The sequence below is a fragment of the Mesoplodon mirus genome (assembly GCF_964341445.2).
Source record: "Mesoplodon mirus genome assembly, chromosome: 18".
NCBI classification, from domain to species: Eukaryota; Metazoa; Chordata; class Mammalia; order Artiodactyla; family Ziphiidae; genus Mesoplodon; species Mesoplodon mirus.
Window position 1 is genome coordinate 49,707,408 of NC_138994.1, and position 13,189 is coordinate 49,720,596.

Here is a 13,189-nt window from a genome sequence, read left to right on the forward strand (position 1 = left end):
TTTTAAATAGAGTGGTCAGGAGAATGTTCACGGAGAAGGTGACATTTGGGTGCACGCAAGAGGAGGTGGAGGAATGAACTCTGCGGGTGTCTGAAGGAAGAGCACCTGCAAATGCCCTGGAGATGGGAGGAAGAGCTAGGACACCAGCATGGTTGCAGTAGATGAGGGAGGGAGAGGTCATGTGAGGGGAGGAAAGGTCATACGTGGCTGCATCTCCATGAGGACTTTTACCGCAAGCTGAGAAGTCAGAGGAATGACATGACCATGCACTTTAACAGGATCATTCTTGCTGCTGTGTTGAGAGTAAACTGTAGGAGCAAAAGTGGAGGTGGGGCAATAGTAGAGAACTACTGTAGTGACTCGGGTGAGAAGTGATGTGACTTAAGCCAGGGTGGTAGCAATGAAGGTCGTTATATTTTGATGTTAGAGCCCAGAGGATTGGATGACAGATTGGATGTGGGGAGTGAGAGAAAGAGACGGGTCTAAGAAGTCTTTCAACGCTTCAGCCTGAGCATCTAGAACTGTGCTGTCCAATATAATAGGCTCTGATCACACTTGGTTATTTAAATTGAAATTAATTAAAATTAAATTTTAGGGCTTCCCTGCTGGCGCAGTGGTTGAGAGTCCGCCTGCCGATGCAGGGGACACGGGTTCGTGCCCCAGTCCGGGAAGATCCCACATGCTGCGGAGCGGCTGGGCCCGTGAGCCATGGCCACTGAGCCTGCGCGTCCGGAGCCTGTGCTCCGCAACGGGAGAGGCCACAACAGTGAGAGGCCCACATACCACCAAAAAAAAAAAAAAAAATTAAATTTTAGTTCCTTAGTTGCACTAGGCCCATTTCATGTGCTCAGTATCCGCATATGGCTAGTGATATTGAACAGCACAGAATAGGTCACTTTCATTACTGCCAAAGTTCTATCGGACCACACTGCATTCTAGAATGATGGTGACGTCAAGAACTGGACTAGGGAAGCTTTTGGAAGAATTGTGCTGGAAGGCAGGGTGGGGAGGAGGAGGTCATGAGTTTGGTTTTGGACACGCGCTGGTCTTCAAATGCCTTCCCTGACTCCTAGTGCCGTGTGTGTAGCATGGCACTGATGGCCAGTTGGCCCGAGTTGGCATCTCTGGGGGAGAGCACTGTTCTCTGAGTCCCGGGAAGCCTTCCATGGACATTTGCAGGACTTGTGTTTCAGATGTGGATGGCTTAGCGCCGCCTCCCTCAGTCACTGAGGATCCAGTTCAACGCTTTTGAGTGCTTTGGAAGCCAGCCTAACAAGGACCCGCAGTTGTTTCTAACAGGGAATTAATTACAGCCAAGAAAGCCCTCCCACCACGTCCTTGTGAAGTAGACAGTGAAACAGCTGGCCCTACATCACCCCCTAGTGTTCACAGCCAGCAGTCTCTTCTCTTTTCAGAAGTATTGAACCTAATCCTTAGCATGCAAATGTCTCAATGGCTTTGACCTTTTTTGTGGACATGGTTCTCCTAAAGAATCTAAGGGAGACCTCAGAGCTTTCTCCCTAGAAGATCACACTTGCATACATTGGTGTTTGCATTTGGGGCCCTCTGAAACTGCCCCAGCCCTCAGGTTGAGAACCTCTGGTAAATATTCCAGTGACTCTCAGATCTCTCTCCTGGGCTCTAGAACAGGATACCTTACTGACATTTCAACATCTCTGCCTTCCTATCCTCTGGGCACCTCTCATCATGCCCTGGACTGAACTCATCTGATCAACTTCCGCCCTCTGGTCTTCCCCCTGTGTCCTCTCCCTCATGACTAGCCCCACTTGGTCACCCAAGCTGGAAACTCAGGAGGCATCCTCGACTCCTCTCTCTTTTGTGCTGCTTTGCAAGCACGGCCTTAGCACCTCTGGTTTCTACCCCCTCCCCATGCCCATCTCCCAGACGGATCCCCACACAGGCCCTGCCTCTGCCCCCTCTAGCCCTCCAATCTATCCTCTTCTCAGCTGTGGTAAAAACAAACACAACACAACAAGACACAGGTCACATTACTCTGGAGAGCTGCACGTTCCATCTTTGAACCTTTCAGAGGGTTAGAAAGTTTTCTTTGTTGTTAATATGTTTCCCTGTAGGTCTCAATTACTGAGGGGCCCCATGGTGCCTCAGCGGATAGAAAGAACATGTCCCCAAGTCTTATCCAGGCTGAACAGATTCATGTTTTAACCCACAGCCTTTTTTTTTTTTGCTGTACGCGGGCCTCTCACTGTTGTGGCCTCTCCCGTTGTGGAGCACAGGCTCTGGAAACACAGGCTCAGCGTCCATGGCTCATGGGCCTAGCCGCTCCGCGGCATGTGGGATCTTCCTGGACCGGGGCACAAACCTGTGTCCCCTGCATCGGCAGGTGGACTCCCAACCACTGCGCCACCAGGGAAGCCCCCCACAGCCTTTAAATTGGAAGGACCGGGATGATTTTGTGGGTGGGAAGGCTGAGGCCAAGACAGGGGCAGGGGCAGCGTCTGTTCCCCGTGTGCTGTTTCTCCCATGTCGAGCAGGGTGTCTGGCCCAGAGAAAGTCTCCTGTAAACGTATGTGAGCTGGATGAATTTGTGTCACGAAGTACGTTGCCTGGGGTCACAGTGCGTTGGTGGTAGAAAGAGGGTTTAGATCCAATTCTCCCAACTCCCTTTTGAGGCTGCTGGACCTCAGGCAAGTTAGTTAGCCTCCCTTGGCTTCTGTTCCCTTCTCTATAGAACAGAGAGCAACCGTACTATTTCATAGGGTTATTACGAGGATTAACTGAGCGTGTGAAGCATTTAACACAGTCCTTGACACATGGTAAACATTACATGAATGGTCATGTCACACAGCAGCCGAGGTATGGCAGTCCAGCTGTTTGCTTATGTTGAGAGGAAGAAAATCTAGGCTAAATGTAGCTAAATGTATCCTTTAAGCAATTTATCTAAGAAGGCAGTTAAAAAGGTGCTGTTGTATTGCACTGAGGTTTGTACAGATTAAATAAACTGGTAACATTTATCTATTTGCCTACCCTCTGCAGGCAGGAATTGGTGGTGGGTCTCACAAAGGAGCTGAGCATGAACATTAGCCTAACTAACTCTGGGGAAGATTCCTACATGACAAGCATGGCTTTGAATTACCCCAGAAACTTGCAGTTCAAGAGGATACAAAAGGTAACTATGATAGCAGTTTGGGAACCACACTGCTCGTGGCTTTCCCTCTGGCACACTTGCTTTATTACGGCAACCTCCTGACTGCCTCCAGCCTCACCCTGGTCCATCCAGTAAGTGAGTATTAACTAGATGGATCCCCCCCTCTAATCCAACTGTATGCCATGGATCCAATCATGTCATTCTCTGCTTTAAAAATCTTCAGTGGTGCTATTTTGCTGCCTAATCACTCCTTTTGCTTGCAGCCTTTTTTAAAAAAATAAATTTATTTATTTTATTTATTCATTTTTGGCTGCATTGGGTCTTCGTTGCTGCACGCGGGCTTTCTCTAGTTGCGGTGAGCGGGGGCTACTCTTCATGCGGTGTGTGGTCTTCTCATTGCGGTGGCTTCTCTTGTCGTGGAGCGTGGGCTCTAGGCGCGCAGGCTTCAGTCTTTGTGGCACGCGGGCTCGGTAGTTGTGGCTCGCGTGCTCTAGAGCGCAGGCTCGGTAGTTGTGGCACACGGGATTAGTTGTTCCGTGGCATGTGGGATCTTCCTGGACCAGGGCTCGAACCCGTGTCCCCTGCATTGATTGGCAGGCAGATTCTTAACCACTGTGCCACCAGGGAAGTCCCCATGCAGGCTTTCTTAACTAGAGTTCTGAGAGAGAAATAATCTCTAATAAAGTAGCTTGGCCTGGAAAGTAAGAGCCTGCTCGGCCTTTCATCAGCCTGGGAGCACAGACTCAAAGCCAGCTGCAAGACACTAGGACACAGTATTTCTCCCAAGGACACCCTGCAGCTGTAAAGTATTGTAACACTGAGAAATTTCGTTCCCTAAAATCATAGGCAGTCAGAAACTTTGCTGTTTGAAGTTTTATCTGTAATTATGAAACCATCTTGCTCTTGCCTGGAGAGTCTAAGCCACTTTGACAAAGAGAAGCACTCTCATTTTCCATCTGAGGCTTGGAGCTTCAGATGAAATGTTTCTGGACATAACTTTTCACATTTACCTTAATAGTTTCCAAGGACATGGGTCCCTGAGTCCACTTTGCAGTCCAGACCTGATGCTGAGTGGCCCTTTTACACACAGCCCTGCTTTGTTTTGGGCCTATCAAAACACTGCTTTGTTTACATTTCCCCCTGAACTCCACCTTTCCCCAGAATCCTTTAATAACTATCTTTTCCTTTGTTTGGTGAGATACACCACAGTGCAGTTTTCCTCATTGTAATGAGTCAACAAACCTGGCTTTGTCATACTACGAGTGTGTCCCTAGTGGTCTGAGGCTATCTGGGCTAAGACAGCAACCATTACATGAGAAGAATGCCATGATCTCCTAAGCATCTAGAATGGAACTAGATGCAACATCCTTGGGAGAATTAAGAAAATAGTAGTTACTCGAGTCCTTTTCTGTATTCAGTGGTCTGGATGAGGAACCATGGCTGAAAAAGGCTGCATGGCAGTGCTTGGGCTCATGCTGGCCTTCCAGCCCGGATCAGTACATGAAATCTGCATCGGTCCAAGGCCCAGTTCAAATGTCTCCTTCCCCATGAAGACTGAATCCTCCTGGTTGGACCTCATCTTTCTCTACTGCTTTTCTCTGTACTGCTCTCACAGAACCACTCCTTAGGCCTTGTATTTAAATTCCTCAACCATCTAGCATTGAGCCCTTCTGCCCAGCTTGTGAGGGAGACAAGGACAGAGTCTGATTTATTTGTGTCCCTGGCTCCTGGCAGGGCGTCTGGCATGTTGAATTGGTGTGAGGAGACTGCTCCTTTTTTTGCCTTTTAAAATCAATGTCAAAAACAAAACAAAACAAAAACAACGTCTTTTATGTTAACAGCCTCCTTCTCCAAACATTCAGTGCGATGACCCTAAGCCAACTGCTTCTGTCCTGGTCATGAACTGCAAGATCGGTCACCCCATACTCAAGAGGTCATCTGTGAGTCTGTTTTGATTGGCTGACTCTTCTCACTACCCTGGGATTGGTGTCTTCTACTTCCCAGTCTCATTAGAATCTCAGTTGCAGCCTCCACACTTCTCTTAGAGTGCTCAGAGCGGCCAAGCGTGCTCTGAAAGTAGGGAGTGGTGGGGGTGAGGGATACAGCCACAGATAAATGGTTGACGCACCCCAGTACAGCAGAGTGAAGCTGTACTGAGTGGCCCTTTTACACACAGCCCTGGGCCTATCAAAACACAGCCTTGTGTTTTGAAGGAGCATCAGACCCAAAGGTAGGAGTCCCTGATCTGCCACTGATGATCTCTGTGCTGTGGGAAATCTCTGAAGCAGCTTCCTCAACTGTAAAGGGGAATAATCCTGTCTGCCCCACTTACTCCATCTTGACATCGTGAGGCTTAATGTGGAATAACGGACCTTGAAGCATGCTGTGCTACAAAAACATGAGGAGTATGAATTATGTTTCCCAGGTCTGTTTAGTTAGTAGGAAGCAGTTTGAGTTGTGAGTGGTATAAAGGGGAATCAAGTAACCTTTTTTGTTTGTTTAAACAGGCAAACTTTTCATTAGTTTGGCAGCTGGAGGAGAGTGCCTTTCCAAACAGGACAGCCGACATCGCTGTGACAGTCACCAAGTAAGTAATGCCTGTGTCACAGCAGGTCCAGCCTGTAGCCCTGCAAGAAGGCTCCCTCCCATGTGCGTGCGTAATAGCTCTTGCTCCCTCACTGCCCAGGAAGGGGGACCTCACTGAGCCCTGAGAAGGCACGTGTGTCCCTGCTGTGACTTGGCTTTCCCTTCTTGTTATCGAAGATATTTAAAATGTTCTTTTACTGACAAAGTAAAACTATGGTATGGTCTAGAAGAATGAGCTTTGGACTGGAGCTCTAACTCTGGTTCACTTAACTTCAGAGAAGCTCTGTCTTCTGCAGAACCTCTATGTTTGGGGTAGAGTTGGGTACGGTGTTGGGAAAACTCTCAAACGGGTGATTCTGCCCCCAGGGGCAACGCCTGAAGACACTTGACTGGCACCACTTGGGGCGGGTGCTACTGGCATCTAGTGGGTAGAGGCCTGGAACATCGTTAAACATCCTACAATATACAGAACAGCCTCTCACGAAGACTTATCTGGCCCCAAATGTCAGAATTATCAAGGTTGAGAAACCCTTTTAAAATCAGTTTCTCTAAGTATGGTCTTCTAGAGCGTCTTCTGCACTCTAATTGCTTATCTCCCAGAGTCTTTTCTATCTGACCCCCAGTGATCCCAGGAAGTCAAGGTAAGAAGCCATGTGTACAAAGCAGGTGTGCTCTACACTGACATTCTTGTTTCCTAGTTCCAATGAAAGAAGGTCTTTGGTCAGTAAGACCCACAGCCTTCATTTCAAACATGCCTTCATTGCAGTTCTTCCCAAGTAAGTACTTCCAAGGGGCCCACACCTGCGGGACAGCTTCAGGCATTTTCTCTTGTGGGTGGAACTTGTGGTCAGGGTAGATGTGGGCATTGCCCTTCCCTGAGAGGAGGCTGCTTAGAACCCAGGCGCCCAATGACATCTAGGCCACTAACAGTTGGGTCCTAGAAACCCCATGGTCATAATCAAAGGAGGAGCAGTGCCAACTGGTCTTGATACAAAAGGGAACTGATGCGATGCTTAGAAGGGAAGAGAGGGGCTATGGGATTGGGAAGAAAGGAAGGAAAAAAGTAAGGCCACTCTAAGGCATTATAATTAGATACAGAACCAGCCCAAATATACAGAATTCAAATAGTCTAAACCTGATCCCAACTGCCCTACCACCACCTTACATTTTGATATTCAGCTTTGACCCCTATTAAGGATCAGGTGCCCTCTGTCCTAGTGTATCCAATTGGTAGCATTGAGGTTTTTTAAAATGAGAAAGGGGCCTTGAGGCCTAACCCATGTCCTCTCAAATGCAGACCATCAGTGACGTACATGAACACAAGCCAGGGGCTTTCCCACCACAAAGAGTTCCTCTTCAATGTAAGTGCTGTGCTTGTCATTGCAAAGCCACAGGTGGCAAAGCAACACCAGCCGTGACTTCCCGCTCTGATTTATTTTGCAGATACATGGGGAGAACCTCTTTGGAGCCGAGTTCCAGCTGCAGATTTGTGTTCCAGTTAAATTACAAGGTTTCCAGGTCATAAGAGTGAAGAACCTGACCAAGACTCAGGTACATAGAGGCAGTTCTATATCACCATCACATCTCTTTCCACAGTGACTGTGGATTCTCAAAGGTATAAAAACTAGAACTCTAGAAAAGGAGTAGAAAAAGATTAGTTAACCTGGGAACATATTTTAGGAGTAAATTACCAAAGTCATGTTCACAAGGAATATTAACCACTCAGCCCTTAAAGCAACATTCCAGTTTTTCTTCCCTTGATGAAAAAATAAGCAAAATTCAAACGTTTTGAGTAGCCATGGAGAAATTTATTTTCCATTTGAAAATCACTGATAAATTCTGCTTCTCTTTGTGACTGGCAAATGAGCTTGATAAACATGGGGCATTTCTCGTACTTCTCCCTATACACTGCCTATCATCTTCCTTCCCGCTTGCCTTCCAGTCTGTCTGCCTAGGACTCTGCTCTGCTACGGCCTCTTTGCTCTCAGCTGGCTCCTCGTCTGTCAAAGCCAGCCTTATGACACCTACAGCAACAGGCTCTGATCGGTGTGACAGCTGAGGCCTTGGGCTTTCCTTTTTTTTTCCTGCTCAGGCTACATAAAGTGTCAAGGTTCAAAAAGGAAAATGTGGAAAGGAATTTACAAAATGGAGTCTGCTGACAGAAAGAGGGCTTTTCAGTTGTGAACACTTGTTCTCATGTATAGTTTATTTTTAAAGAATATTTGTTAAGTTTAAACATTTCAACAAACATTTCAGCTTCCACTTGGAAACAAAATTCTTGTTTGAAAAGCTGATTGGAAACCTGTAAGAACAGGAATCCCACCCTGCTGTGGGGATAGAGGTTAAAAACGGCATCAGGGGCTTCCAGACCTGTGCCCTCTCCTTTGGGGGCGGTCAGCAACCCCAGCTTACTTAAACAGACTGTGCTTGCAGAGCAGGTCTGTGGCAGAGGTGAAGTTCAACATAGTCTGATGGAAATACTTGATCTTTCTCCTCATTTGCTTCAAGGCAGGGGTGTTACTTTTGGTCTTGAAGGTCATTTGTTTCAGGATCTTATCTGTGAGGTAGTGTAGCCAGAGCACGTTGTTATAAGGGTGATATTCGTCCCAGCAGTTGTTGTTTTCCTTCCTCATCAGCCTGTAGATCTCAAACTGGTAGTCACCTTCTCCTGTAAACAGGTCTTGGTCCATGGAAATGTCACAGAAAACCACGATCCCGTCCCGCTCCAAGCGTGACAGGGTGTAGTCGATGATGTTGACCTGTAGCCCTCGGGTGGGGATGGAGCTCGTCTTCCCATTGAGGGTGTAGTGGAGCTCTTTGAGGCTGGTTTTCTTTAAGAGCACGTTCCCCCAGTGCAAGTCTCGGTGCTCAAAGTTCAGCGATGCCTCTGCCACTGCAAGGGACGCAGTGATCTGGTGCAGAATGCTCTTTGCAGTGACGATGGAGGACAGCTTCGTTCTCATTTGCTCTAAGTCGATCCCTCCAAACTCAAATTCCAGCACGATGAAGAGCTGGTCTTCCTCAAAAAAGTCAGGCCGGTCATTTGCAGACCCTTTGGTTGAATTATAGTGATCCCAGGCCTGGAGGAGCAAGGGAGGGTAAGATCCTTGAACACAGTGTACCGAGTTCAGCCCAATGAAGCCTTCTGTACGGTTGCATACCTCATCAGACAAGAGGCTCAACTCTTTGGAGATGATGATCTCTGGCAGGATTTCCTCAAAAGTTTTCTGATGAGCTCCATTGACTAACTTCTGTCCTTCAATAGCAATGATTTTTAGGGCTACAGGTGTGTGGTCAGCAACTGTTTGAAACACTTCGCCAAACACCCCTTCCCCGATCTTCACACAGCATTCCAGTTTTTCTGAGGAAAGGCAGTCGCTGAAGGGGATAGGACCCTCCTGACTGCATTCCCCATAAACCTTCTCTGCATCGGATGCCTTTTTGTCTGCGGCATGTGGTGTCTTTAAGGGGGTGAGCAAATACATGGAAGAGAAGCGCCAAGGGTACAGGGCACTGTTTGTTCTGTGTGTGACAGGAAGGTGTGAATATTCTGACATGAGGGACTCAGAGAGAGACCTGGCAGTGGTGTAGGCACCGCACACTCTGGACACGGCGGTCACCTTCTTCTTCTTGTGGAAGCTGAAAGAGGCCCTGGCTTTGGTCCAAGAGCAGGCATTCTGTAAACGAGTCAGGTCCTGGGTGACAAATGAATCTTCTTCCATCTTTTGGCCTTTTTTAAACTGGTGGTGATGGTGGAGGGAGGTTTCTGCCGTCTCTTGATGCTTCCTTTTCCGGCTTGGCCCGGTTCTCTCAGGCCTGTTGCTTTTCCCAGGCGCCATACCGCCCTTGCACCCACGGGCCTCCCCGTATTCTATGTGGACAGCCTCCTGAGACCCAGCCTCTCGAGCGGAGTCCTGGTCCGTGGCCCTCTGCTTACCCGCGCTGTGTGACCCTGGGCTCTCCAGCCTCCTCCCCGCCAGTTCCCTGTCACAGCAGGACTCCCGCATATTCTTCCCGTCTAGCCCAAGCTCAGAATCCTCAGGATTTCCTGAGTCCAAAAAGCTACAGAGAGCTGACCTGAGGCTGGCACGGGCTTGGTGGGCCAACCTGGTGAGCCTGCCTCCTGCTGTCTCCGCCTCCTGGGGACAGGGGAGAGGTTCCTGGTCCAGGGAGGCTTCTGGGAGGTGGAGGCCGCTCGGAGCTTCAGAGGCTGCATCCAGAAAGGCGGAGAGGTCGGTACAGATGCTGCCTCCTGGCGCAGGGGACCCGGGGCCGGGAGAGGCCGGAGAACTAAACAGGGAGGCACTGGTGCCCTGCTCGCCGCCGTCCCTGGGCTGGCCGCACACACTGAGGTCCGGGCTCAGGAGGCCCGGGTGGCCGTTGGGGAAGGGCGGCGGTCCGAGCGGGCCGCAGGGGGTGCTGCACTTCTGCGGGCACCGCGCTCGCAGCCTCAGGCGTCTTGGGGTCGCGGTCAGACTCGGCCGGTCCTTGGAGAGTCGGCCGCGAGCGCGCCTCCGCCGCTGACCCACCGGGCTGCCGGGGAAGTCGGGGTCGTCAGGATCGTCGGAGACGACAGACTGCGAGGGGCCGCCGCCGCTGGCGTCGCTGCTACTGCTGCTGAAGAAACGCTTCTGGTCTTGCGGCGGGAACCACTGCACCGCTGCCTGGCCCGGACGCCGCCGCGGCCCCCCGCCGCCAGCTACCCCATACGTTCGGAAGAGCCGACTCCCGGGTCGCCGGAGTGACGCCGCCATCGCCGGCACCCGCCAGGCAGTTCAAATGCAAACACCGCGAGACTTCTTAGAGACGCAGACCCGCCCGCCGGCTCGCCTGCCCGCCGGGTCCTAGCGCCCGGCCTCGCGGCCGCAAATCACGATGGGTCTCGCGGGAAGTGGGAGAGGGCGAATAACTATGGCGGTTTTGCGTTCTCATTGCGTCGCGGGAATGGGTCTTGTTTCAGGCTCACACTGTGTGCACTCAGAGTCCGGAGCGCGTTTGTGGGAGCGATCTGGTTCAGGTGAGCGCGGTCGCCCGAGAAGCCGGGGCGGGGCGGCAGGGAGGGAGAGGGCCTGAAGCGGGTGACATGAGACGCACGGATTCTACTTTTCCGAGGTTTCCCCTGAAAGCACAGGCGGGGCGGTCCCAAGGCGCCCCTTAGCCTCTACACTGGGTCACGTTTGCCAGGGTTGCGGCTTTGCTCGAGCCAAGTGAGCGCAGAAACTGCTCACACCCTCTATTTCGGGACCTTGAGGTGCTCTGTGTGCCGGGTGTTAAAATTCCCGGCTTTTCCACCCGAAGAGGAATTGTGCCAACTAACACACACCTTCTTCCAGCATGTGGAAGAATGGCATTCAGTGAGCTGTAACGTCACCTCGGATAAAGAAAATGTAACCGTGGCTGCAGAGGTCTCCTTGAGTCAGTCAGAACAGGTACTTGGGATTTGATTATCCTGCTGTTACCCTAAGAAGGATAATAGCATCTCCAAATATAACATGTCCAAAACAGGTCTCTTGATCCAACTCCTTTCCCAACCTGTTGCTTACCCACTTACTGAGGGTTACTAACTAGGGTAACTTACTCGGGTTAGTTACTAGGAATTCTGGGAATTACTTGCGACTCCTCTTTTTACATCCCCATATCTGTTCCAGCAGCAAGCTCTGTGATTCTACGCCTCCCCCCACCCAATATATTCTAAATCCATTCACTTCTCTCCATCTCCACTGGTATTGTTGTAGTTCAGGCCACCCCTCTTACTGGGTTTATTGCAGTATCCTTCTCTCTGCTCTTTTTGCCTCTCCTTTTGCCATGCCCTCTACAAACGTTCTTCATATAACAGCTATGTTTTAAAAGAAAACACTGTGCCACTTACCTGCTTTTAAAAAAAGTTTGAATACACTTAGGTTAAAATCTGTCTTTTTCAGTGGTGTGCAAGGCACCCTATGATCTCGTCTCTGCTTGCTTCTTCAACTTATTCTCCTAGTACTTGCCTCTTTCCTGCTTTTTAAAAAAATTTTATTTATTTATTCATTTATTTAATTTTTGGCTGCATTGGGTCTTCACTGCTGCACGCGGGCTTTCTCTAGTTGCAGTGAACGGGGGCTACTCTTTGTTGTGGGGCGCAGGCTTCTCATTGTGGTGGCTTCTCTTGTTGCAGAGCACAGGCTCTAGGCGCGCGGGCTTCAGTAGTTGTGGCACGCGGGCTTAGTTGCTCCGTGGCATGTGGGATCTTCCCTGACCAGGGCTCGAACCCATGTTGGCAGGCGGATTCTTAACCACTGCGCCACCAGGGAAGCCCTTCCCTGCTTTTTATACTCCAGTTTGCCAATATTGTTCTGGCCACAGGATCTTTGTACTTGCTGTTCCTTCTGCATGACACTGCTTTTCTCATAGATCTTCATGTATGTGGTTTCTTCTTACATTTAACTCACATGTTACCTCTTAGGCCTTACCTGATGACTCATTCAAAAGTAGGGACTAAAGTCTAGTTTAACGTCTTGTGATGATCCAGGTGAGAATGATGAGGTCTGAGCTGAAGAAGTAGCAATGAGGATGGAGAAAAAGGGACAGGTGCAAGAGAGGCTAAAAAAAGAACCATCAACAACTGACTTGGGGCGTGTGGGTAGGTCGATGAGGGTGTGGCATGAAGTAAAGGATAAGGGAAAAGAAGTTGAGGTATAACTGCAGGTTTCTTGCTTGGGTAACTTTGTGGTTGCTGAGGAATACTGGAGAAGGAACACGTTTAAAGGGACAGATGATGAGTGCTGTCCAAGAACAGTAAGTCTGTTTTAAATCAACTATACTCCAATAAAAATTTTTTTTAAAGTTAACTAGGGCCTCCCTGGTGGCGCAGTGGTTGAGAGTCCGCCTGCCGATGCAGGGGATACGGGTTCGTGCCCCGGTCTGGGAGGATCCCATATGCCGCGGAGCGGCTGGGCCCGTGAGCCATGGCCGCTGGGCCTGCGCATCCGGAGCCTGTGCTCCGCAACGGGGGAGGCCACAGCAGTGAGAGGCCCGCATACCGCAAAAAAAAAAGAAAAAAAAAAAAAAAAAAAAAAAAGTTAACTAAAAAAAAAAAAAAATGAACAGTTAAGTCCATGTCTAAAATGTGTTTCGTTTTTTTTTCTTCCCCATCTTATAGTTACGAAGAGATGTGACTGAGCTGCACATCCTTGGTGAAATATCTTTCAACAAATCTCTGTATGAGGGGCTCAATGCAGAGAACCATAGAACTAAGGTAATCCCTGGCTGTCTTCTCGTTTTCTGGGTGATGTCCTGGGAAAACTGTGCCTGGCCTTAGCGCCCCCGTACAGACGCTTGGCTGTTGCCCTCTTCCTGTTTTAGTCTTATCACCTCTGATCTTGACTCTGCCAGCGACTGCCTCCGTGACCTTGAGTTACTCAGCTTCTGCCTCAGTTTTTCTGTCTCTGAAATGGGGCAACTGAATAAGAGGCCTAAGCAGAGGAAGTCTCAGTTGAA

The 13,189-nt window shown here is 49.5% G+C and overlaps 2 protein-coding genes across 5 annotated transcripts in view; one reads left to right on the top strand and one right to left on the bottom strand.

Moving 5' to 3' along the window:
* The window catches only part of ITGAE (integrin subunit alpha E), a 70,617-nt gene that overhangs the window by 26,891 nt on the left and 30,537 nt on the right, over positions 1–13,189 (top strand). For 3 of the 4 annotated variants that reach the window (XM_082605352.1, XM_082605354.1, XM_082605355.1), the window contains exons 20-28: positions 3,016–3,148; positions 4,969–5,067; positions 5,635–5,714; positions 6,412–6,489; positions 7,011–7,074; positions 7,157–7,264; positions 10,674–10,730; positions 11,047–11,142; positions 12,852–12,947. In XM_082605352.1, the coding sequence (XP_082461478.1) occupies positions 3,016–3,148; positions 4,969–5,067; positions 5,635–5,714; positions 6,412–6,489; positions 7,011–7,074; positions 7,157–7,264; positions 10,674–10,730; positions 11,047–11,142; positions 12,852–12,947 (811 nt within the window). The remainder of the gene's footprint in view (positions 1–3,015; positions 3,149–4,968; positions 5,068–5,634; positions 5,715–6,411; positions 6,490–7,010; positions 7,075–7,156; positions 7,265–10,673; positions 10,731–11,046; positions 11,143–12,851; positions 12,948–13,189) is intronic. The other variant, XM_082605353.1, reaches the window with a different exon arrangement.
* Positions 7,500–10,724, bottom strand: HASPIN (histone H3 associated protein kinase). Its single transcript, XM_082605356.1, has one exon. It carries the CDS (start codon positions 10,465–10,467, stop codon positions 8,122–8,124), a length of 2,346 nt encoding a protein of 781 aa, XP_082461482.1. The 5' UTR covers positions 10,468–10,724; the 3' UTR covers positions 7,500–8,121.

Excerpts from the sequence above, each read along its gene's own strand:
- HASPIN (XM_082605356.1), bottom strand. The coding sequence starts at position 10,467 with ATGGCGGCGTCACTCCGGCGACCCGGGAGTCGGCTCTTCCGAACGTAT.